The 26811-nt window shown below is 41.0% G+C and overlaps 1 protein-coding gene across 1 annotated transcript in view; it reads right to left on the bottom strand.

Annotated features, from left to right (window-relative positions):
• Positions 1–26811, bottom strand: part of TMEM132C (transmembrane protein 132C) — a 229793-nt gene that overhangs the window by 83204 nt on the left and 119778 nt on the right. The window contains exon 3 of the mRNA XM_075516099.1: positions 16238–16384. Coding sequence (XP_075372214.1) covers positions 16238–16384 — 147 coding nt within the window. The remainder of the gene's footprint in view (positions 1–16237; positions 16385–26811) is intronic.

Below are 26811 nucleotides of genomic sequence, written 5' to 3'. Positions count from 1 at the left end.
AACGGAAACAGATTTGGGTTTAGATATACATATTCCCTTGTACAAATGTCAAAATACTGTCACTGACTAATGGCAATATGGAAACTCTCTGTTTCCACAGCCTAGTGGGTAGGAATGCACAGAAGGAAGCCAACACCATAAACGGTATACAGTAAACTATAAAGTTACATATTTAAAGCGTATCTCTCTCTCTCATGACTTAGATCTCTCTTCTTTACTTAGCGCTATGCTGCTTTCAGTACAAACAAAGGACCTTATGGTATTAGCCCTGAGGAGAAATGTGACTTCCCTTAGAAAAAGAACAACCATTATAGTTTTGGATTCTCTTCCAAGAGTAGTAATTTCAATACCTTCTTTTAAAATTTAAATTACATCTAGTTAGCAAAGAGAGAACGACTTTTGGCATATTTTTCCTGCATCTAATAATCACTTCCATTCACTTAAACTATCTTTTTCCCTACAGAGAATTATTGGCATTAAGCTACTCAGAGTGTGACAATAATTGAGAGGTTTTGGCTATTGGAGTCAGAAGCATTATGATTTGAGAAAGAGTAGTACAGAGACATGGAAAACATAAGCTGAAATGCCCACATAATCTACACTTTATTTTAATTAGAGACAGAAAACTTCAAAGGCTCAGGAGAGATTTGGTCTGGACAAGCACCTCTCTGCTCCTATCCTACTCACAGTTAAGAGTGCTTCTCCTCCCTTCAGTTCTGCCAAGCCTGACCACTTGGTGACCCAGCTAATTAGCCCTGATGCTGATTCTTTTTTTTTCTTCAAATCCTCACTGCTGAGATGAGGTACACAGGGTCTGGTGACTTAGCGCACAGTTCACTGCTATCTGTACAGCATCTTAGGCTCTGAACTGTAGAAAAGCCTTGGGATATGAAGATCCAAGCTCTGCACTCTTAGTGTTTAGTGCATGTTTTGCACAGTGAGAAGCAAGTAACATGGGCAGACTGCAAGCAAGTTTCCTGTGAGCTCCATAATTAGTGTTTCAGAGCTGTCTGTTCCTTGTCCTTGATCCCTCACAATCATTCATGCTCATTCTCTCTCACGTAGGTGTTTCCACACATGAGAATTTTGGCTGTTAGTCTCCAATAACAAAACAGATAGCACTTACCCATCAAGAAGGTGGAAACAAAATGGCGTCTACAAGGAGCACAATTCTGCTTTGTATTTGTGAAATGAGGGAGCTACATCGCTGGGAAGAGGGAGACGTCTGCTAATGAAGCACAGATCAGGCTGGGGTCCTACAGAAACAAGTTGGTGACTACTATCAGTAGCTGATAGCTCTTGAACTTCAGGGGCAAGAACCTCGGCACTTCGGTGCCTAGGAAAATCCCGTGTCTTTCCCTGCTTAAGATGAAAAACTGGCAGCAACTATAAAACTAAAGGGTTTACATACTTTTCTGAATCTGTCTTCAGGGATATCTGGAATAGTTCTAATAAACACACTAAAGAGAGTATTAGATCTCAACAATTACTAATTATATGTATTGATGTTTAAATAGCAGCATTTCTAAATCTTGTACGGTACATACCGTAAAACTTTCATGTAAAGAATTTGCATAGAAAGGAATCTTCAAACCCCCTTTAACATCTTCATTGGAACAAGAGATATTTCTGTACACTCTTTAACATTACTCAGGAAACAGCAAATTATCTGATTCAATTGGCTCATGAGTAAAATAGCACGCAGCAATTAACTCTTTAGAAACGAAATCGCCCTATGAGAGGATTTATTATAAGAAAAAAATATTAAATATATAATAAAATAAGAAATACAAGAAATTAAATATAAACATAGGGAAATACAAGAAAATATAAGAAAAAATATAAGATAAAAAAGAAAAAATATTCTTAAATATAAGAAAAAATTCTTATGCAGGGCTGAGCTACTCAGCAGTCATTAACATTACAAAGGGATGAAGTCTCCAACAACCTAAGTAATCTGAACAGTTAAGTCACCCAGCACAGTCCACAAAGACATGGCTTCAAAGTAGGCAGGATTAATGGTCTTGCTTCCTGGCAAAATGAACTCATGCTTGTATATATGTGAATAATTTTACAGAATGCAGGAAGAGCTATAATGGAGCCTGACAAATACTTCAGTCAAGTGTTTACTCCAAATAGGCTAGGGTTTTTATTTTGAGAGAGTGTCACTGAAACTAAGTCTTCTCTCTCCATGTAAGGTACTTGGGGAACTCAAAACTGGGACCAGAGAAAATATGATAGATATTGATGAATACAAATGATTTACTTTGGTAGTTAAAGCACCTGTCCATCCAATGTGTGGGTCACAGCCAAACTGCCGCGCCTGGAAGCACTCTCCTGCTCATGTGTCTGTGCGTGTCCGTGCTGCATCCTTGCTCCACTTGGGTCAGTGTGTGACCCAAGTGCAAATCTTTCCTTCCTCTGTATCCAAGTTTTATGGGGAGTGAGCCAGGCCACGGGCCAGAAGGAGCCTATAATGCGCTCCAGCCAGTTATCTCATCTTGCTCATGAGACCCCAGCAAGAGCTGTATGTGCTTTCTTAGAAGGAGGGCCATGTGGGTTCAGATGATCTCAAGAAGAAAGAAATAAAACACCAGACTCCCACAGCTGGCTAACAATCTCCCCATGGAAGCTGCTGCCAGTGGCTGCTTGATGCACACTGAGGGTAGAATTCAATGCCTGATTTTTCTTCAATCCACAGCTAAATTTGCAGAACTGTAGAAAAGAGGAATATCCTTTCTAGCAACCTAGGAAATTACTTGAGAACTTGGCAAAGGAATAAATAGATCACTGGCATGATGACAATTTGACATTATAAGCCTTGCAAATACAAATAAAAAATATATTCACGCACACAAATGTTAAAGCTCCTAATGTGAAAGGCATGCTGCTGTATTACCCATGTGAGGAGAACCCACCACAAACTCTTGCCCCTTCCAGAATCCATAATTCCGAACTAAGACTTCATTAATACTGTGAAAGAACTGAACAGTTAATGCAAATCTCCCCAGTGGCTGGGAAAGGGGGTATCATTACACAGAAAACCCACTGGTCCCATAAAAGACAAACTAGAGAAATCTCTGCCAGGGTGTTTGACAGGGTACAAAGAGGCACTAAGGCCCAAATCCACCCTGGAAGACATAAAGCATATCCTGCAGTAGATGCTGACATTATACCAGGAATCAATAACAAATTTCATCCTAAACGTTTAGTTAGTAAGGAGGGTAAAAACAGAATATGATGAAGTGGTAAAGGTTCTTAAAAAAAACAAAACAGAAGGAAGAGGGATGTTGGAGCCTGCCCATTGAGCAGATCTAAAAAGAGGGCTCTAAAAGGACTTGGGTGGGAAAACCTGGAGAAAACAACTGAGAGTTGCTGAAACGATATTTTTATCATCTTCTGTCCTTCAGGCAGCAATTAACTTGTGCTCAGTGGTGTGCATAGTTAGTAGTTGTATTCTTAAACCTACTTAAGATGTACAAGCTGTTCTAAGGCTGTTCATCAAGAGCAGGACTCAATGCTAAAGGACAGTCTTCTCCAAACTTCACTGAATGCTGAACCAGGCTCCAAATTCAAAACCTGGTTATTTCTTTCTGTCCCAATAGCTAGGTATTAACTCCTATAAAAAAGCATAAGTTCTTCTACTGCCAATTCTACTACACACCTTTTCAAAACCAGTTGTTGAGGTGTAGCACTCAAAGCAAAGCCAGTGAAATCAGTATTCCTCTGGGAGTGGATAATGGTGAAGAGTTAGCACTTTTCAAACTTTTATAAAGTCAGAGCCTATTTATGCACAACATGGTCAACGGGGTCTGTAAAAACCACTGCTCTCCAATGTCCTGTTCTGTGACTCTGGGTATCTTCTGAGATTTTTTTTTTTAATAAACCCACACAGTGAATTTATATGTGATCCACAGTGAATCACAACAAATCTCTACTGATTTGCATCACTGAAGGATGTGGCAATTATATGATGTTCCATGACTACGTGTTTAATCTCACCTCAGCAATTCTACCAGCCCCAAGAATACTGAAAAGAGCAGGAGAGGCTGCCTGTCAAAATAATTCATACAGCTTTGATTAACAGAACATGGCAACAATCCCCTTCTCGGATGGTTCTGGGAGTAATGTTAGCAAAAGCTGAGTTTCTAGCCAATTCTTAGTGATCAAGTCCCCTACACTTACCATGACATTTCTAGGTTAACTTTTCTAAGTAAGAGTACTGTTGGGAACGCCTTGTATTTACTATGCATTTAAACAGTGTTCATCTGTAATGCGTAAGAGTTTACTAGCTCCTTGTGAGGAAACCACAGCAGGTATAACCAAACTGTGGAACTACGCAAATATAGAGAGCCAAACAGATATGCAGCAATGAACAAGACCTGTCTTTAAATATTCCTTCCCAGTCGGGTTCATTAAATTTCTGAATATTTCTCAAGACAAAAATTGACAAATAGCATCTCCAAGTGGAGAGCCTCACCATCCTATTGCATTTTTTCAGAGATGACAAAAATGCCATAAGAAATGATAATCAAATACAATTAAAACCTCTAAACCTAGCTGAAAAATTGGTAAACTAACCAGAGAGATTATATTCCTTTGGGGATTGTCAGTGGTACTTGCTGAGTTCTGGCTTGGTTGAAATCTAGTAATTAAAGCAGAATACTTCATGCAGGTTATATACAACAGGAAGTTCTTTTGCGTAGTACATTCCAATGAACATTGCCACACAGACGCGGTAAACTATTTTGGGTAAGAGAACAGATATAAACATTGAAATTCTTGTTAGTTGGTCTATCAGTAATGCTTTGGTTGACAGGGCACCTTGTTTCAAAGCCATCCGATGGCATTGCTAAATATGCCAGTCTCATTAAAAATAGTCGAAATAGGAATGAATTCAGTGGCTGAGGTCACTCAACTACTCTGGCAGAGTCATTATTGAATTTCTACTAGTGTGATTACAAAGAGTGCATGCTCAGTCCATTAATTTGCAGCATGGAAAACAAAAATCAATGGGGTGCTACTTAAAAGTCCTTTTGTGATGATTACCATCATGGATGCAGGTATACACATGGAAGGGGAGCGTGTAAGCTGTTGTTCACAGCCTTGAACAGGAAAGAGATTATCTGGAGGTTGGACTAGATGATTGTTGAAGGTCCCTTCCAACCAAAATATTCTATTCTATTCTATTCTATTCTATTCTATTCTATTCTATTCTATTCTATTCTATTCTATTCTTTTCTTGTTTTCTGAGCTGTGTGTCAGAGAGAAGGAAGGAGAGAAGAGTAAAAATTTAGTTTAAACTTGGGGTGAAATTCAGACCGCAGAGGAAATTTTGCCATTTGCTTCAATGAAGCTAAGGTTGCTTCAATGAAGCTAAGGTTTCTTCCCTGGAAATTTAACTGGAACTGAAATTCCTGGCAAGTAATCAAGAATTCAGCACTGATCTATCCAAAAAACTCTCTACAACAAGCATCTCAGTTTTCTTTAATAAACTTATTTCCCCATGAAATTACTAGCATTTTGGCAAAGTAGTAACGGAAAAGTGGTATGAGTTCTTCGTGAATGATAATGGGACAAACTGGTATACATTGTTTCATCAGATCTACGCTGATTTATACCAGCTGTTGACACTTCTCATTCTGACCCTTCAAAGTAGTAAGCACACATCACAGGTTTTTCCAGGAAAAAATACTGAATTTCCTTGCTTAAGGAAAAAGTGCATTCAAAAAACGGTGGCAACTTTCATGTAATACTGCTACTCCCATCTCATTTTTCATTCTTAATTTTGAAAGTGTTACAAAAGAATATGCTTACAGATCTTAATCATCCAATATCATCTACTGAAAGAAACAGAACCCCAGGGATCTTATTTAGCCAGAATTTGATGGATCATAACCAATTTTTTTGAGAACTCACAGACATCTACTACCTTTCAAAACAGCAGCCCACCTCTACCTTGTTCAACTGCCAGGAAACATACAGTATCCTCCAAACACTTCCTAGGTCCCCTCCGACCCCCCAGTTCATGTAACAAAAACCAAATTGAACCAGGTGATTCGTACAAGCACTTGACACAGCAAGACAAATTCTACACTGATTTACACTTAAGGGACTGTGGCTGCACAGCTCTGAAAAAAGAGGTTGCCTTTTAAAATGTCGGTATTTGCAGATATTCACCATGAAGTGATAGTGAAGAAAAACGAGATCTTCCATCATTCCCAGAATGTGAAATACCAGAGGTCTCCCTGCAGCCTGAATTGTAGATAAATTATGACTTGCAAATGATGAATTATAGAAGCCCATAGAGTAACTACTCTTTCTTGTGTAAGACAGTTATGTGTGGAGAACTGCAATGATCTCTGATGCAAGCTGGTTTTTTAGACTAGATTTTTAGACAAAGATTTTTACTTTCTAAGCTTGTAAAAGCATGCATTATCTCCACCTACTATGTAAAATATGCAAGGGGAATTGAATGGAATCCATCATAACAGAACATGAGAAGTCCTTGGTTTTGCTGAGTTGTGTTATGTCCAGCTTGAATTACACAAACTGTTCCATTTGCTAACAGTGCTCATATGCTCTAAGGTGTTTGCAGAACAATAACGATGCTGCTTCATTCAGTCTGAAGCACTGGTAACATGGCCTATTAGTAGTTACGCAACAAATTAGTGTTATCCCCATATCAGCCTGCAAAAGTTTCAAACATGTTTCACACCAGGGAATGGATCCATTCCAACTATTTTCAAGCAGAGACATAGAATTAACCAGATAAAGAAGGTGATTATTTATTATTACAATTAAGAGTAGCAGCCTTGTCATAGGCTAGGACCCTGCTGCATATTGTACAAATAATAAACACGCTGCCTGCTTCAGCAAGCCTACTAGTATAGCAGAAGAGAGACAGCAGATGGATGGAGACAGACAAGAGTGCATGCAAATATTGAAAAAAATACTAGAGAGTTGTAGGACGAGAGCTGTATTTGTTAGCATCCCAGCTATTGCAAGCATTTTTCTAAGAAGATAACTGAAGAAGGGCAAGGTTTTCTAAGCCTGAGATGTGAGTATCTCAAAGAAGCAAACACACTTGACTGATGCATGAACAACACCTGCCAGATCAGGTCTTCAAATTGTTCAAGTTCAGGACCTCATGCTGGTTTGGTGTTCAAACCAATATATTTGTAATCACAGAACTGGATACTGCAAATAAGTTTAAACAAACATCTTATGATCGTGTAAGGCTCGATCCTGGTTTAAATTACAAAAGTGAGAATCAGTAGATTAATTGTATTCAACTCAGTGGAGCTAAACCAATGTAAAACTGGTGCTAATGAGACAACAGTTAGGTCTGTCAAGTGTTTATGAAGACTCAACTTCCTCTGTAAACCCTGTATCAATCATATAAGTGATTTTAAGTGATAATTTTAATGTGCTTATAAAATTATTTTTTCATTACAACTATCTCCAACTGGAGGATATGCGATGGATGTAATGGAAGAGGCTAATGAAATGCAGTTAAACTCATTCTGAATTTTAAAAAGAGAGAAAAAAAATGCAGTGGGTAAAAAACACCCAAGTTCTCTTTCTATTATTTAGGCCTGGTGAGAGGTACAACAACAAAAGACAGACAATGCGGTCTCTGAACGAAGGCGGCGGCAGGAGTAGTGTTTAACTGTCCCTCACTGCAAGGATACAAGTAACATCTCTTATTTAATTACATACACAGGTCAAGTGGGAAGAGAACTTAATGATCTGAACCAAAGTGACAGCCAGGAGCGGTGCCTGGAGGGAGAGCTCTGCTACGAGCCGGGAGTAGGAACCCACAGCACCAGCAATACGCAGTAAAATCCTCCAAGTCAGCAGTTCCCATGATCTGCTGGTTTTCTTACCAACCTTGCTTAACTTGTAAGACTTACAACAAAGACTTAGCATCTATATAATCATTTTCCACCTGTCTCATATAGCAGTCGCCATTATTATATAATGAAAGAAAGAAAGAGAGAAGGTATTTTTATCTGTACTTTAAATAGGCAGTAACTCATCAAACTAAAGTAACTTTGAGTGGAAAAGTAAATCTCAGTAAGTCAGTGCAGAATCAAATGGTTCACCTGTCTGATACATTGTGCTTTGTCTACGGAAATGTAAAGGTCTCAGATAGACAGTGATACGTTACCACTGTCAATTGGTTAGCTGCTACTGATCTGACAGAGGCATGAGATCAGAAAAATGTTTAAAATCATCTAATTCTCTTTTATGAGATTGTAGCCTATTTTACAGAGGTCTCTCCAGACCAGTTTTAAGTGTCTGGAGCTCAGAGGAGTTTTGTAATTACGAAATTCCTCAAGCAGCAATGGTACAGAGGGCTTACGTGCGTAAGAAACTTATTTCAATTGCTCCGCCAAATACTAACAAAGATCTTATTCACTTTATTCTAGAAAGGTTTGGCTTTTGGCGCGTTTTCCTAAATTTTCTTCATTCTTTATTGCCTGACTGATTTATTTCCTCTGCTGTGAAAGTTACAGAGGAAAGCAGAGTTGCTTGGCAGCATGATGTGGTATTGCTGAACTCAGCTGTTTATGGCCTTCAGCAGATGTTTCTGCTTCAAAGGCAGTGTGAGAAAAAATACACATGCACAAATTGCTCCCCCCTAATTCTGCATCTTTTGTCTCTTATCTTCCACTGCCTCCAAATCACAAGGAAGGCTGCATTACAATAGCTGCTAAAACATCCAAACCATGCCAACTGTCACAGATAAATAAGAGCTGACCTCACCCCAAATTAGAACTCATGATTTAAAGAGCAAAGAGAAAAAAATTAACAGAAGTATCAATCCATGAATGTGCTGCATCAGAAGGAGATTTTCACAGATAACCTTGCTATGAATTACAGCTTATTAAAATGGAAAGCAATAGGGATTGCTGTGTGCAAGAGGCAGGAACACAGCAGCTTTCGGCAGAAGATGCAAGTGGGACAGCCAGCCTTTCCTACGGCATATTCCGGGAGCTCTGCAAAACACACGTTCAGACCTAAGTCAAAGGCCATGAAGTAGACTGTATGTTTTCTAGTCACTCTCTGAGAAATGATTACTTTGCCAGATATAAAAAACTAATCTCACCCTGGACATCAGGAATTACAGTTATTATTGAACCTGTCTATCAGTTTGGAATGGATATAAAGCTGTTGTCCCATTATTCCATGATTGCACATCCTATTCAATTTAATACGTGTGGGGCTCTGCTCTATTTACATAATAATGAAATAAAACAATATACCCATCCTGACTGGAAAGCAGAGAAGGCACTGACGACAAGCAAGACAGCTTTTTCAGCAAGGCTGGGTTATTGCATGCATTGACTAAGCCTCCAGCATTTGGTTTTGATAAGCATGTAAAAAGCTTTTCCAGACTATACAGATTTGCTGAGCAAACAAATTTGATGCTTTCATATGGGCAAGAAATATGTGAAGAATGACCTTTCTCTTGGTGCTTCAGCCCTTCTGCTTCCCAACAGACCCAGGAACTCCAAAGTAGACAAAAAATACAAAGAATTAATTTATTGGAACTGGGCTGGAACTTCTGGAGAGATCACGGATAGATCTCATTTCACACAATTTGTTATCTCATCTCTATTAATTAATTTCTTTTCTTGGAGAGAGAACTCATGGGAACGCCTTGGCTAATGCTATGTTAAGTTATCTATAAAGAGTAATGTAGTATTTTTTAAATGGTCAGGACTGAGTCTAACACCGGTTCTGTTGAAATCCAACATGAAAATTCATTTCAATAGCGCCTAACAACAGGCTTTCAAAAACCTTATCTTAGATTACAATATCTTGCTTTGAATTTCAAACAGAAGAGAGAATGTTGCGAGATACCTGATAAGAAAGAAAATACTTTCCATTTAGTATCTTCCACAGCACTTGTGCAGACCCTGTTGGTTTTCTGACTCAGCCTTTAGCTGTTAGAAAGCAGGTATTTATGCCGATGACAAGTGAAACACAAACTTCTATTGAAACAATTGACTGATAATAGTGTTGTTATTTATTTGGATTATGGTAGGGCCAACACTCTAGTTATGGATCAGGGCCTCGCAGTGGTAGGTGCTAGATGAAAACTAGACAGACGTATGTTGTTGCCATGACAATTGCTATAGTTATCTCAAATTTGATCCTTCTGAACTCGCATTACTGAAAGTATTGAAAAGAAAGGGTCCTTCAGGCTCAATGAGAGTCCTTGTCCCTGAGGGCTCCCATGGAATTCGCTTTTCCTTAATGCGAGTGAGGGCTGCCCATTAAGTCAAAACCACTCAGGATTCATAAGGTTCAACAAGTTGCCCTGCTCCCACAAGTAGTCAGTAAGACAGTAAGGCATAAGAAACAAATATTCCCTCTCAAGACAGTTTGTGCAGACACTTGCTTAGACACTGCGGCAGGCAGAGCGAGCAAGGCAACGGCAACGGAGCATCCGCCTCCTTCCTGCAGGCAGCCTACTCCTGAAAGAGACACCAGAGACATTCTTCATCCTTCCTCCCTCCCCAGCTCAGGGCTTTGATAAACACTCCTGACATTCAAAGCAGCAAAAGAGGAGCCATATGAAAGGCTCCTTTGGGAAGCAACCTTCTAACCCTAGTCTTCTGTGCCCTAGAAAAGACATTGTTACAAGGCACAGCTGGCTGATCCTCCACCATATGTGCAGATGTCCAGTGTATCTTTGGCACCTAAACTGTACACTGGAGACGTCTGTGCCCTAATTTGACCTGAAGAAGGCATCCTGACGTAAAGAGAAATCTTAAAATGCGAAGACAGCAGGCAGAGATAAATGATTTGGGAAATCAGATGAGAAAGGGTGGAGGGAAAGGATCTTTAAAGCAGTAGGTAAAGGCTTAGCTGTATTATTCCTGACACTGTTATTGACAGCTACATGCATACATTCCCATGTGTCATTTTAAGCAGACAGATGCACATCACAGGAATGACTCGCCTTGGAAGCTCTGAGGGTTGCACTGGTAACTTGCCAGCAGCCTAAAAGACTGCACCTAATTTGCACCAAAATAGGCGTGATGCTTAAAACAAAATACTCAGGAGGCCATAATGCTTGTTCATACATGACCCTCTCATAAATGGATGCAAATTGTTTCTCTTTTGGGGTTCAATGGTAAAAGAAATCCACTGCTGATGTCTTCCTCCCTAAGTATCTCTACAGTTCGTACAAATCAGTTTCTGCAGACATAGATGTGACCTCCTGAAGACGTATACAACTTCCCAAGCATCTACTACTACAGTAGTGGCATGCGCCATCTCAGCTCTGATCCTGCCTCAATTATCAGTCAGAAGGATAAACAGCTGTAATGAAAAAATCCCGACCCATGAGCACCAAACCTCTGAGTCCTTGTGAAAACCAGTGTCCTCTGCTCAGGCTGCAAGGTTTTGAGGTCAGCAGGCACCGCTGCCACTCTGCTGAGCTCTACAAACCACTCTGACCCAAAACTGTGCCTGGGGAAGATGACCCAGATTCTAAAAAAATTAATAACACCCTGCCCGTAATGTGTGACTACTCTTCTCTATGTCCATATATTGGGCACAGACTGACCGTCTTCAGGTATAGCCAGACACACACACCACACGGCTTACCATTTTTCAAGTTTGAGGCATGTTGTACACATATGCTTTACTTTTATTCTTCAATCACAAGAGAATTCACTTCGCTGACATCCCTTGGCAGCATATGGTGCTGCCAGACAGAGGAAGGACCTGCATAGAATTGTAACAGCTTTGTTGCTTTCCTCCATGCCCCGATGATATGAAACACAACCTGGTAACATCATTAGCTGTTTCCATGTGAATGCAATGATACCCAGACAGTGCTAAAAAAATACCACAAACAACTAAAAAAATGTGTGCGCGTGTGGCAGGGGGAATAAGTGATTGTGACACAGTCTGAAACATAAACATAACATCTGGAAGCACTCTTCCCGAGTCTGCCTCTTTATCAGACAGATGGCTGGAGAGCTGTAAGCCCACGGGCCTCTCAAAAGGTTCAAGGCCAAGAGGATAAAGTGCTACATCACAGCAGTTTTCCATTATGTCAGTTTTTCTAAATGTCTCTCCGTTCTCCCACACTCAGTTCCTCCACCCGGTTGACAGAAATCAAAAGCTCTGGGTGACTCCATTCCTCCACAAACAAAGTACAACATCCATGGGCAGAAACATCAGCCCCAGAACAGACTGAAGGCAGCTTGTTCCAGCCCACTTCCAGGTTTGAAGGAGCAAAATGAGTTAGGCCTAGATTAGCCCCAGGCGCTGCTTCTTAGTTCTTGACACCGCAGTTATAGGATGCTCTGGCTTTGGCAGAGAAGCCAGCTTAAGAAATTCCCCTAACCCTCCTTGCTCCTGCCCTCAATCCGTCTTTCTCATCCCCACAGCTGACAGCATACCAGCTGGTGGAGGTAGACTATAAAAAAAAAAAAAAAGACGATGAAAATACTTAGGTTAAAAATAACCCTTGCTCTGTCTTGGAACAGCTCTTATACCCTGTGGTGGCAATCCAGAATACACTACACAGCAAATATGAGCCCTTTCACTGAAGCTGTTCTCAGGGTAGATGTGGCACATCATAAATCAACCACACAAGCCTTGGGCTGGCACCAAACAGAGGCAAGACTAAGATATGGAAATGGTTATAATAGTAACCAAAAATATCTCTTCATCTACCCTGAGGACACATTTCAAACCTACCAGCTTTCCTCCAGAAACGAGAAACAACAAGGGAAAACAAGTGACCAAGCAGTAGTCTAAGGCTTGTTTTCACTAATCAACACTGTTGTTATCCTCATCAATAGCTACTTGAATCTCAGCACAAATTGCATTATGAGGCACACAAACATTGCTGATTTCAAGCTGTTTCCAGTTACTTGCTATAGTGGTAAAGTCTTTCTGAATAAATCTAAGTTAAGTAGCTATGGCTTTTGGCTTTAGCAGCACAAATTCAAAGAAAACAAATATTACTTATAAAAGTAAAAAGTGTGACCCACTTAAATTCTCAAAATGTAATGGTAAACAATTACTGATGTTACGTATCTAAAATATGTCCCTTGTTTTTTATTATTTATATGATGTGAAAGGTATATTAGCTGCTAAGTGGTGTTGCATTCAGATATAAACTGCTTGTTTCAAAGTGCTTACAATGTAATTATATCCATACACTAATGATAGTAGAAATATGCAAGAAAAGCAACATGGCAACAAAAATGAGTAGTTTTATTGAGTATGGGCATTTGTTTCCAGGGATACGAAGGGGAAAGAGTGCAATGGTTCTCCATGGTGCATCACGGAGATTCCCAAGTAAATGAAAGCACACAGAGAAAGGCCAGAATTTCCTGTCCATGTGCCTAACAACTCAACACATCACTCTCCCTGTTATGACCAGAATGAATCCTGGATGCAGTTTTATCTGGCTACCACAAAATAGTTTGTAGGAGGCAGCACTCTAATGCACTGAGAATCTATTATGAATTTAAGTAATGTTCTGACTTACTTCACAACCGACTGGGGACATCTGACAATACAAGGGGAGAGCCAAATTATTCCTGTTGGGTTGCAACAGAGGAATAAGGCACAACTGTAGAAGACCCTTCATTCTCCTTTCCTGCTAGCTGGTTCTCTGAGCTGCGCTAGAAATAGCTGGTCATGTAAAGAAAAATAACATACTATCATCTTCTTGACAAGCTGTATGAATGTTCATAAAGCATTCAAGAACGACAAACTTTCATTTACTTGCTTTTCAGAAGCTCTTTTGCAAAGACAGTGGAAAACACTCCTCTCTGCTCAAATTAACCAACATATTTATGAGTTGGCTGAGTTTGCTGCAAGAGGAGATTAGCCTGTGTTGATGCTGGAACTCCAGAACATTACCTCACATCTACGCTGACCTTGCTACAGAACCGCACATCACCCAAATGAACTGCACTGCTAAACTAGCCTGAAAAAGCTGGTGGTGGCGCAGAAAGATCCCATTAGGGACTTGCAATTCTCAACCAAATTAAATTAGCTTAACAGAATATTTGTGCTCTGCGCAGAGGGCTCCAAGTGACACTTAGAAACTCCATAACTGTAATGCCCACTACATCGTATGCTTTCCCACTGGGATCTCAGTACACACGTGCCCACGTTTCCCTGTCCAGCTCTTCCTGGTACGCAAACATTTCATTCGAACCTAGGTTCGTCATGCTTTCAAAGACAGTGACTATTTACATATACAAATGAAAGAGGCATTAATTAAAACATTGACTTTTATTTGCATAATTAGTGCTAAAAATATTTTTATGGGTTAATTAGACTTTATGCAAATTGGATTGAGAAGATTTAATTTGAGATTTGATAACCTGACTATTATAGTTCCACAGTTGCAAATACACTCAGAGTTATGTGCTGTTCTAAAGCCATGTCTTCCCTTTCAAACTGTTTTGTTTTTTACTTCTGGCAGGCTCAAATGATATATTTTTCCTTTCCCTTTATGCCCCCCCCCCCCCAACTCTCCACTGAAAATCTCACTAACTGCAATGATATCAAGTGTAAATACATTGAATCAGTGAGCTGCTCATGACAAGAGAAATTTCTGCACTTTACAGAAGTCTAATATTTCCCAGGCACTCTGACTGGGCACAGAATACAAATGTTAAAATCTGCTCAGGTTTTCTGTGCCTGAAGATAGTACAAACCGACTGCATGGGAAAGCAATAACCAACCCAGCATCCACCAAAGATTTTATGATACTCTTCAATGAGCCCAGGTTTGAGGCTAATAATAACCGCACAGCTAGGGAAGCATTGCTCGGATCCGTACAATGAAAATGCTCTGTGTGGACTAATGTACAGCAGTGTTGTGAGAATTCATTAAGATGATACCCAGCAAGAGCAAAATAATTTCCACGGAAAGCAGCAATATATGACTTTACTCTGTCTTGCAGAAGACAATCATAGTTACTGAAAAAGCACTGCTTTTACATCTGTGGAACAACTAGACCAAGTCTCAGTAAAAACATATTAAACAGGAAAGCAGGCACTGGCAGGCCAGTTCATACCGGTGCTCCCTGGAGTGCACTGCTCTGCCTCTGACAGTTGCCAGTGTATGGCTTAGCACAGGAGCCTCCAGTTCTGCAGAAGTAACGGTTTGCAAAAGGGGATTCTTCTGTATTACATACAAGACACTAAATACTGAAAGGTTTGAATTATCCTGTACCAATGCTTGAAAGTTACAGCGGTTCACTGGGGAAGAATTCATTGCTTGCTTGACGAGCCAACCACAGAGGCTGTGATATGTTCAAAGAAACAAGTCTGACCTGGTTTTGGCTGGGACAGAGTTAATTTTCTTCCTAGTAGCTGGTATGGTGCTGTGGTTTGGATTTAGCATGAGAATAATGTTGATAACACGCTGATGGTTTAGTTGTTGCTGAGCAGTGCTTACACTGGGCAAGGACTTTCCAGCTTCCCCTGCTCTGCCGGGTGCACAAGCAGCTGGGAGGGGGCACAGCCAGGACAGCTGACCCCGACTGGCCACAGGGCTATTCCATACCATAGGGCGTCATGCCCAGTATAGAAATGGGGGAGTTGGCCGGGGCAGCGATCGCTGTTCGGGGACGGGCTGGGCATCAGTCGGTGGGTGGTGAGCACTTGCATTGTACATCACTTATTTTGTATATTTTTATTTATTTATTATTATTATTATTATTATTATTTTATTTTCCTTTGCTGTCCTATTAAACTGTCTTTGTCTCAACCCACAGGTTGGTTCCCCCCCCCCCCCCCCCCCGATTCTCTCCCCCATCCCACCGGGGGGGGGGGGGGAGGGTGAGCGAGCAGCTGTGTGGTGCTTAGTTGCCAACTGGGGTTAAACAACCACAAAGGTCAAAACTATCAAGCCAAAAAATTATGTTCAGTAAAAACCTTTAAAATTAAGGATATTCATATTCATGCCAAAATGACACTCCCCCACCTCACGCCCCCAACATAGGCCTATTCAATTCATTTTTTAATTTAAACTGATGGATTTTATTACCTGGAAACTGAGATGCCCTGTTATAGATCAGCAGATGGTACCGTAGTTAACGTAAGTGTCTCCAGATTTCCAGGCTACAGGTTTAATAGCTATGAGTAGTGGTAATATGAGCCCTAAGTCTTTCAACCAATGAATGGTATCATGGATATGAATGAGTTTAATGTGCCGAGAATATGAGGTTTCATACCTGTTCCTTGAACTTGGTGCTATCCTCTGACAAATAACTGTTGTGGTCGAATGCTTTCCACCATTCCCCACCTCTTGTTTCACGTCCCACTGCCGGGGGTCGCTTGCCTTTGCACTGAGAATGTTTACACCTTTCTTCACCTTTGCCCTGTTGGAAACAGCAATTGTAAAAAGTTTACAAGAGAGTCATTCAGGACTGTGATCTTCCAAATGTAGCTCAGGCATGGAAATCTCAATATATCAGTTTTAAGCTAAGCATTAGATATGTCTCTAATCCACCAGTGAATAAGAGAGTGGTATCATGAATGCAGATCTAAGGCAACATATCACTTTTTTTGGACAGAAGCAGCTAGCTGTGTGCCTTCAGCTGTTCTGCCAACAGCAGGCTGGAGTTACGATTAAGACTGAACCTGTAGGAAAACCTGCACTCAAGGTTCTTTTCCCTATTCTGGCAATAATTCCTCTCAAAGAGAAATTTGTCCCAACACAGAAGACTCAGGAAGGTTCTGCTTGTCTGTATCACAACAAATGTGTGCTTCATCATTACACAGAGGAATACTTCACTGGAGTTTTTTAAATAACCCATTTTTATTCTATATGATATTCTTCTAGATATCGTTAGACAGGCTGTTGCTTTTCTGGCTCACAATTCCCTCTTTGTGACAGATTCCCAAGGAAATTTCTGTTTGAAATCTCCAGCCTGGAGAGAATACAGCCGTTGGTTAAGACAAGACTTTGTAACTCAGAGATTTTCTTACAGGATGGAAGTTTCTGCCGCCGTTAGTTGTTAAGTCCTGGGGAAAAGTTAACTGTATTTATCCAGTGATGCTAATAACATCAGCAACAACTGTGTGGAGGGTTAATTAAAGAGCACTTGCTTAATTAAGGAGCATTTGTACAGAAAACTCGCAGCAAAGATGCTATTTGGATGCAGAACGTTTAACTGGTGATCTTCAGTTCTATTACAAAGCATCAGGAATGAGAAATAGAGATACTTATACAGCCTTTCTCTTCAAAAGACAGTGAGAGACAACCTTCCACCAGCCCACGGGCCTCACACAAGACGATGAGTATGTGGGGAGCAGGATGCGAGTTAGAATTACATGGCTCCATGAGTAGCTTGGCCTCAGCATCGGATGGAGAAGGCAAAGGGCTGCTTAACTTCACACCACCAGAGCACGTTCATCATGGCCTCTACTCAGCAGGAACTAGCCTCACCACAGCAAAGAGGCTAAAGCATGGTGAAAAATGTATTTTTCTAAAATACCTATGCAACACAAAATGTTAGCTATTGAGCAGAAACCATCATCTAACAAGATGTCAATATCTTCTGGACATTTATGCTCACTCAGCACCTAAGTTCCTTGGAAAACTGGTCTTTTTGCATCTTTAGACACTAAAACACTTTAAAAATGTAGTCATGAATGATTGAGAGTACTTTTCTTGTTGCAGTTTTTCAACAGTGAGACAAAACGCAATTAAAGGCATTGAAAAAGAAAACTTTTTTTTTTCTTGGTATAAAAGCTTAAGTGCTTATTTCTCTCATTTGTAACATGAAACACCACGGAGCTTCACAGATTACTGTCTTGCTCCAGTAAAACTAGCACAAACCTGATGCATCTCTAATGCCTTCAGTTGAATTACTCAGAAATGAAAACAGAAAATTTGAAGGGAGAATCAAATCCGTTACTGAAGGTTCATTAAAGCTCTAAGTCCCATTAAGTTTTCCAGCATATTACAGTTCGAATATATGAACAATAAATAACCATTTCATTAAAAAAAACCCACCACCACCAATCTTGAAATCTATATAAATCCAGCAGTATTTTTTTGGTAGTATGTATTTAAGAAGTTTGGATGTATTTTAGGATACTGTTATTTAGCAACTGGAGAGAAGTAAAACCTGATCATTTAGATACTTTGTTCAGCTGTCCCTTGAGATGGGCTCTGAAATGGCATAACGTCAGTCAAAATGAGGCTCCTCACGTTTGGATTTTCAACAGACTTACAACTTTGTCAGCAGCTGCAAATTGCTCTTTCCACCACGTAGCTTGACATAGTCAATACCTGGGCTCCTGTTAATTAGGACGGACATGTTGTATGGCCAAGGTTAGTGGTAAAATACACTGCCAGAGGACGAAAGACCATGGCCACAATGCCATTTTGTTAATTAACTACAGTATGGGGCATTAAGTTGAGTGGTTTTCACATATGCCATTATATAAAGCCCATTAAAAAAAAAATTCCATCCCAGGGTAAAGTAGGTTATGTTTAGTGAGAAAAATCAATGTTGTGATTGCACTTAGCACTGAAATTAGGGTATGAACACCCAGAAGATTGAACTTCCTAAATAAATATGCAGAAGCACAGTTTGCAACTCTCCCTCTAAAAAGGGCACTGAGTTTTATATAACAAGGTCAATGGATGAATCAGAATTAAGTCAGACAGTACTGAGCCCCATACATTTTTAAATGCAGTCTGTACGCATATGCTACAAATGTTTTCACTTAAATTTTTATTTACTTAGTGTTTGAGTGCTAGCAAGGAAAAGTCTATTTAATTCCTTACCAAAGATTCGTTGACCTTGTTGTATGCTTGTGATTAAATATTAATTTTTTAAATCAATAGTGCCAACTTTGTACATAAAAATTTGTAAGTTATACTACCTCAATAAACCCTGAGACCGAGGACCTGGAGGCCAAATTGCTTGACAGCCTCCTGTATTTACCCACCTAATCTATGCAGTATATATACATTTACCATGTTTACTTAAGGGAGGCAGGTATGGTGACAATAGACAGAGATGACAAACAGCTGAAGTATTCCAGGTTTCCTTAGTGCGTGGTTCCCCATTCCAACTGGAAAATTCTCCCCTTTGCCATGTCTGCTTATTCACAAGTAGATGATTGCCCTCACACAGCGGCTTTTCTGCACAGCTCTGCAACCTGAAAGTATCCACCAGCCATAACTTGTCAGCTGGACTTCCACACAAATCAGAGTCAATATCTTCCTCTCCAACATTATTCTAGACAATTATTGTATTTACTGTGGGCTTCACTAAATTGCCTCTATCACTTTGGCTACATGCTCTTCATGGTACCAGTAACTAAACCAAGGCCCCAGGTCTGCTGCCCAGTAACAAAAATCACCCTTTCCTTTTTCTGGATCTAAACACAGACCCTGCTAAGCAAGCCACGTACATATGCACGAAACCTATGGGCAGCAGCTCATTTATTTGAGTTTGATTGTCTATGTGCTGAAAGTTAAGCAGTTTTTGATCTCTTGACAAAAGCAGACCTTGCAATGGAAAGATGAAAGAAAGACCATCATTAAGAATGGCGCAGAATACCAGAGGTCAACTTCAATCCCACACTGGATAGAGGACTCCATCTGAACGGGGTTTTGAAGCTTTATGAACACATGGTAGCCAGAACAGTGAAAGACTTGCTTGAACTTCTAAGGTTATTAATTCATAGCACAGGAAATCTCTGCCTCAGATTTGTCTCAAAATAACTGTCTCTCTTTAAATCTCTCAAATGGAGAATTAAAACATTTTGCTGGCATGCTGAACAAGCAGCATCTCAAAGACATTACAGAAAAAGTCTCCAGCAGCTCACCTCATTACTTAATTTTTGTCAAGACCAAGTAAAAACATTTACTTACACAATCTCACAGCAAATGCACTTGTGCAAATGTGCAATTTCCAAGCAACCATTTCATTTCCAAATTGAAGCTTTTAGTTGTACAAAAAGACTGCCATTTAGCACCTTATCTTCCTAATGTGTCAAACTTAGAAATGATGCTTCTAATTAATACATTCTGATCAACTACAGATGCAAATCTAGCTGTTCCATTTCACCGTCCTCAAATTACAAGAAATCTCAGCAGTATTTAGACATAATACTGTACAGCTGATAGAGACAGTCACTGAAAGGCAATTGAATTGGCAACAGCCAGAGTTGAAGATGTGACTTATGATTTCAGGAGCTCAAATTATAGTTTCCTATTTAAATTTAAATTTTAATCTTACAAAACTGCTATGGCCATGGAAGGGTTCTGCCACCTGCAGCAGTGCTATAGAGAGGGCAGACTGCTGAGTACTCCACACAGTTCTTCACACGCTGTATGATTTTGCTGACATATGCTATTCCTAGAGAGCGTCACCTCTCTCATTCCAGAGAAAGTCATCCTCAAAGCAGAGACCCAAGCAGGGCTGCATTGCCTGGACGTGCTGTGATACAGATAAGTAATCTACCCACAAAGGAAGAATTTGAAGTTACAGGTGGGCTAACACCACGCAAAGCTGATGAGGAGCCCTGGCTGTACAGGTCCCTAATTCCCTTTAGCCTGGCACTAACACCCAGCTGACTCACTGGCAAGCTAAGTTGCTAGCGTTAACCAGTGGATGATTTAGCTTCCTGGACGGCTCACTGCAAGATCAGATAAGCAGCAATGTCAGTGCCAGGGAAGTGCAGAAGCACAAAGCGAGGGGTGGAGGGGGGACCAGGGCAACACCCTCAGCAGCAGCAGGTACCCCTTACGTGGAGTTAGCAGTAATGTCAAACTGCACTCCAACAGAGAGTGTCCACAGCAGCTTGGGTAGACAAGGCTGCACTAAATAATAAAAAGCTAAATCAATACTAAATTCCTATAATCAGCCAGCTTCATAATATCTGGAATAGTTTTCCAGACACTAAACCTTCTGGTTCCTGCTGGACTGTTTGTTTTCAGAGGGTTATACTTAGCTCTGCATCTTCTGTGCTCCTCATAAATGCCATGCTATTCTCGGCATGCTGTACTTTGATCTGAGAGGTCTGGTTTTAGATCAGCGACCGCTGCTTTGTACAGACAGTCTCTTCAGCTCACATCTGTTGTCCAAGCTGCTGTGCCAGAAGACTTTTCTTTACGTATTCGAAACGTAAATATTAGAGACAGACACAGGTTCAGTCTAACCGGGGGGATCGGCTCATCTATAAAGCAGTCCCTGGGTCACGGGAGCCGAGCGTGGGCATGCCGTACCTCACCATGCTGGGCATGGGAGAGGATGCTCGTGCTAAATCCTCTGCATTTCCACACGTAAAACCTCGTCTGTTTATATTTGTCAAGTTGGTGTTTCAACTTAACAAATACTGACCCCTTTTGGTCAGTCTTCTCTGGAGCCTCAATGTTTCTGGCAACTTTTTGCTAATCCTCCCTTAGTTGCCCAGACTAGTAGAAGCCCTTGACATTACTGACTGTAAAGGTCACATTGTCAGAAATTATTTTACCGTATCTCCCAAAACCCAGGGAGCCTCTCCTGGTGGCCCGTTTCTGGGCTGCACTTTACAGTAAGTCTCTAACCTTCCCGAGTTCTGCCAAAAAAATTTCAACTTCTTCCTGCCATGATTTAAGTTCACTGCTTTCCTTCTTTGTTCCCAGAGTAAATCAGGAGATTAAAGCCAGCTGCAGGAACCCATAAAACCCAGGCAGGAGACTAACCACAGCAATTAAGCAAGATTTGTTTTATTAAGTAAATCTTTTTCCTTTCATCTTTCTACGTGAAATGAGTTGCTAGATCTCACCGCAGCTCTGAATGAACAGGACAGACATCTGTCTGAACAATATTCATTAAAAGCCTCGTTGCTGGCCTTAGTTGAGAAGCCAAAAGCAAAGCAGAAGAATATGACCTGGTTAGCCATGTCGACCTTTCAAATATGGTCCTTTAATTTGCAAAATACATGGACAGAGTAAGTGTGATTAGGTGGCTACAGCTCTGCTTAGGGAATGTGGGGGATCAGGTATCAGCTCCAGGCTTCCTGCGTGATTCCGCACAAGCCACAGGAGCCCCGTTTGCCTCCATCCTACCCTAGCAAGGAGATTGCCACCTGTGCTTCACGTGGCCACCTCTTTGCTATACAGGTTTTCATTTACAAGCTATATGCACAGGTAAGCAGCAAAAGAAAGTCCCATCTCACCTGGGGAATTTAGGTACTAAATTTAGGGGAATTTATGTAATAAATTACCGCTAATAGTAGTATCTCAGATTTGGTTCCCATTAAGAAGGCTAGTCCAAAGGGCCATCCACGCAAGAATTTTGTTTTCTTTGATTTCTAGATTTACAACATGGGCTAATCATTAGTAAAAGCAAAGATCTTGCTCCTCAGAGCATCCTTTCTCCTTCAGGCATTTTCTCTCTCATGGAGTACCCAGAAAAGGCCTTCAGGAAACAGCTTTTGTAAAAAAGGGTAAACACCCTTTGAAATGTCAAAACCACTAATCTCTAGGTATTTAGTCTTTGCTCTTCACTCCTTCCCCTTTTCCTTTCGCTTCTTAGAACGCTGGTCTATTTGAAACAACTTCGGAAAAAATGCTATGTCAAAACAAAAAAAATTGAAATATTTTACTTTGAAAATGCAGTAATCATAATCCTTAAGAATGTCCAAACCAGAATGCTTAAGCTTCTTGAATATAGGTATAATTCTGCGAGCAGCTGAGACCGATTTCAGTATTTCTGAAACCTCCTCTGTCAGCTGAATTGGACTAAATTCAGCTTCCCCAAAACTGCATATTTTGGTGACTTCACTGTCCATCAAAATTACATAAATTCCTTCCATTGCCAGTGATCCATTTGCCTGGGATTCAAAATTGCTCAGGGGCTCTTCTTTCATAGTGTTTCTTACATAACTAAAATTCCCTGAAACACTAGAAAAATCCGCTATCTTTTATTTCAATGGGAATAGGTGCTTCATATCCCTTAGGAAGCTTTGAAGAGCTCAGCTGCAAAGCACGAGGTAGATGCTGTCAGCTGTATTTTTTTTTTCTTCCCAAAAAAGAAATCAAACGTGCTTGGTTTGGGCTGATTTCTGCGGTTAACTCTTTGTTAGCATTACCAGTTGTCATGGTTTAACCCCAGTTGGCAACTAAGCCCCACACAGCTGCTCGCTCACCCTCCCCGGTGGGATGGGGGAAAGAATCGGAAGAGTAGAAGTGAGAAAACTCGTGGGTTGAGATAAAGACAGTTTAACAGGGAAAGCAAAAGCCATGCACGCAAGCAAAGCAAACCAAGGCATTCCTTCACTCCTTCCCATGGGCAGGCAGGGGTTCAGCCATCTCCAGGAAAGCAGGGCTCCATCACGCCTAACGGGGACTTGGGAAGACAAACGCCATCACCCCGAACATCCCCCCCTTCCCTCTTCTCCCCCAGCTTTACATGCTGAGCGTGACGCCATATGGTGTGGGACAGCCCTTTGGGCATTGGGGTCAGCTGTCCCGGCCGTGTCCCCTCCCAGCTCCTTGTGCCCCCCCAGCCTCCTCGCTGGTGGGGTGGGGTGAGGAGCAGAAAAGCCCTTGACTGTGTGTCAGCACTGCTCAGCAGTGATGAAAACATCCCTGCGTTACCAACACTGTTTCCAGCACAAATCCAAAACGTAGCCCCATACTAGCTACTGTGAAGAAAATTAACTCTATCCCAGTCAAAACCAGCGCACCAGTCCTCTTGAGGTGTCCAGTATCCCATTAGTTATTTAAAAAAAACAAGGGAAAAAGAGATGCTTTCTGTGCAGCTTGGATACCACTGCTTAAGTGACAGAGATAGTCATTTAACCTCCTAATATATCTCATGGCAAAACTGCTTTCTCCAGCACTGAACGTTAAGAACACTAGTTAAAGGATTACAGGAAAGGCAGGAGGAAAAAAATATCTCTATATAAATAAAAGGAGGAGGGAACTACACAACGCAGAGAATCTGGATTTGTCTTCCAAGCTGAGAGGAAACCCAATCTGAATTTACAACCTGCTAACATTCTGCCTCCAGCAAAGATAAACACTGTAAACTCCTAACGTTAACAGAAGCTGTCATGGAGCTGCTACTGCATTTAACTCCAGCTCATCCTGCTTTCAGAGAAACAATCACATTTCAGCCCAGATATTACTGAGGGGTTCTCAAATCCACTGGTTGGGTGGAGTATTTAAACCTGAAGCAGGCTCACAGGAGCTCAAAACATAAGGAAGCTCTTGCAATGGCTACCAGAAGCTCTATTTGTCCTCTGCCTTGGCTAATTGCATTTATGGGGTCACTTAGGGTGGCAAAACCACTGTTACTGAGCTCAAATTATCAGAGCACTAACAAGATAGAAGACAAGATGGTCCAAGGTAGAAGAAAGCAAAATCATGCACCAAGTAACTCCAGTTCAGCATACACCTTCCTTTTCTTAACTCCCCAATCCAGAGCTTCAAGAATTTCTTTGGGCATAGCAGTCGTCACCAACTCCCACAATTTTATGTGAAGTATTGCAGCGTTTAGATATTTTTTTTAAGCCTCAGCTCCCAGAGTCATTTGGAAGGAATCCTCACAGCTATTAACAAATGCGGAAGAGGGAAAACTAAAAGCAGATGAGTAAGTGTTTTCAATAACAAGAACCCCATATTTGTCCTTTTTGTAATCCTTAATATGTTTGTAACACTTGAGGTTGGCATCCCAAATACAAAAATCCATTCCCATTAGGAAGGATGGAGATCCCTTTGTGATAAGCATTGTCCAGGTATGGTGCAGAAAGACCTCCTTCTCCTCAGAGTTTACAATGTAAGTATTAAGCAGCAGATGGGAACATGTAATTTGGGAGCAGAAAAACACAAGGGTAAAGACTGCTCTTTTCAACCCCCTTTTCATTGCCCCTTACCAGTTACTCATGGAATCAGTAAAAAACCTGGGTTCACAGAAATGCAAGGGAAGCTCTTACTGAGCTCTTACCAAAGTCTTATAGTGCCTGTGAGGTGTTTGCAGCAGAGCTTTAAAACTGGTGTACTCCTCATGCTAAGTATTTTAGATGCTTAACGTTAACTGACTAGGGGACAGTCTGAGTTTGCAGTTTTCTTGTGACTTACTCACCCTTTCCCTTTCCTTAAAGACTGAATGAGTAGAAAGGCTCTTTTACAATTTGAAAGTCAAAATAACCAACGGGTACAAGTCAAAGATCCATCTCATGGACTCTGGAAGGACCTGAAAGAAGCTGAGGCATAATCACATCTAGGTAAAGTCCCTGAAAAGTCTTTGCTACAGGATCGGGATCTGACTGAACGCTCATTTATAAAGAGTTCTTATTCCTTACACAAGAAAACATTGGACATCATGCTGCCTGCTCTGCTGTCTGTTGTCAAGTGAGCTGGAATAAGCATCTGCCTCACACCAACACATGCTTGCAGAGGGAGGCAGAGAGAGAGACAGAGATGGGTGTTGAGTAAACAAAAAACCTATCAGGGTGAATCCAGAGTGCAGATTCAGCTGCACATGCTAAATACAAGCTCATCGCCTCCACAGATCTATTTTTATAGGACCAGAGACACTTTTTAGATAAGTAAATGCTTTGAGATTATATTCCCTACTACATGCAGTTTCTATTATTACAAAAAGATCTCTAAGCTGCATATTTGTGACATTCCCCCAGCTGGCAGAGCAATAGCAGTGCTGAGGAAAATACTTACTGTTTGCAGTGGTTATTAGGATTATTACTTAGACCCCAAGTGACTCCCTGAAGTAATCTTCCCATGCAGTCCCTTTGTGTTTTTAATCCCATCCGCACTCCCCCTTCAGCAGCTGTTATGAATACAATTTTGCCATCAGCCGTGCAGCCATGAAGGTTGTGTTTCCTTTTCCCTTAGAGAAATACAATATTGCTGAGATCAACTGCTAGAAAGAGGAAGGGGCAGGTGTCCGTAAAACATCAAGAAAGAGAGGAGCTGTTCAGTCAAATAATTGTTCCAAACGTTATGTCCTATACTAGGTATCTGTACAAACGATGAAAGAAAAGACTGATTATCAGGAGGTTCATCCCCTAGATGCAGCACTCTCTTCTCTGTACTCTAATTAGTCTAACTTCAGTTGACTCAAGGATGGAGCATTTTGCCATTGCCCTGGCGAGAGCTCCCTCCCGACAGCAGGGAGTTTGCTGACTGCGGGTGCTATAATAACGTGTGCTTCCAGCCGTTTAGTCCTGCCTCCTCTGCCTCTCTCTTTGAAGTACCAAGCAGCACCAACCAGGGGCAAACTTTGGGCACAGATGAATGCCAAAACTGCAATCAAAAAAGTGGAAAGACTTCTAAGAAAGATAACTGTAGAATAATACAAGAATTATGGCAACATGTTTCCTTTATATCCCTCGTACCATGACTCCGATATTTGGTAACGGTTCTTGCTTTGCTCATCATAATCCTCACACTTGCATATAGTCACTTTAAGGCACATTAACAATGCTGCCATTCTTGATTTTGTTTCAGAACAAGCACACCTTCTGTTGTAATCTGCATGCAAGAGTGTGATAGAAATGCTACAAAGATGGTCTAGGGGGATACAGCAGACACAACTGCTAGCTTTTATGTTTGAATTGAGTCTTAATCAGTAAATGCTGGCAGTGATCTGTACTTCAGCCCCAAATTGGGTTCTTTCATGCTTTAAGTTTACCCAGCAATAGCACAAATCCTTGTGCCCTGAGGCAGCTGCTGGTACTTTGTATATTTAGGTACAGACCTGAAGCCCCTGAGACTGCAGTAAGTCAGCAAAAATACTCCTGCTGACCTCAAGGGCCCGGGATCAGAAGCACC

Source organism: Mycteria americana, chromosome 13 (assembly GCF_035582795.1).
Source record: "Mycteria americana isolate JAX WOST 10 ecotype Jacksonville Zoo and Gardens chromosome 13, USCA_MyAme_1.0, whole genome shotgun sequence".
Lineage (NCBI taxonomy): Eukaryota > Metazoa > Chordata > Aves > Ciconiiformes > Ciconiidae > Mycteria > Mycteria americana.
The sequence above is the reverse complement of the archived record's forward strand: the minus strand, read 5'-3'. Positions and strand labels throughout refer to the sequence as shown.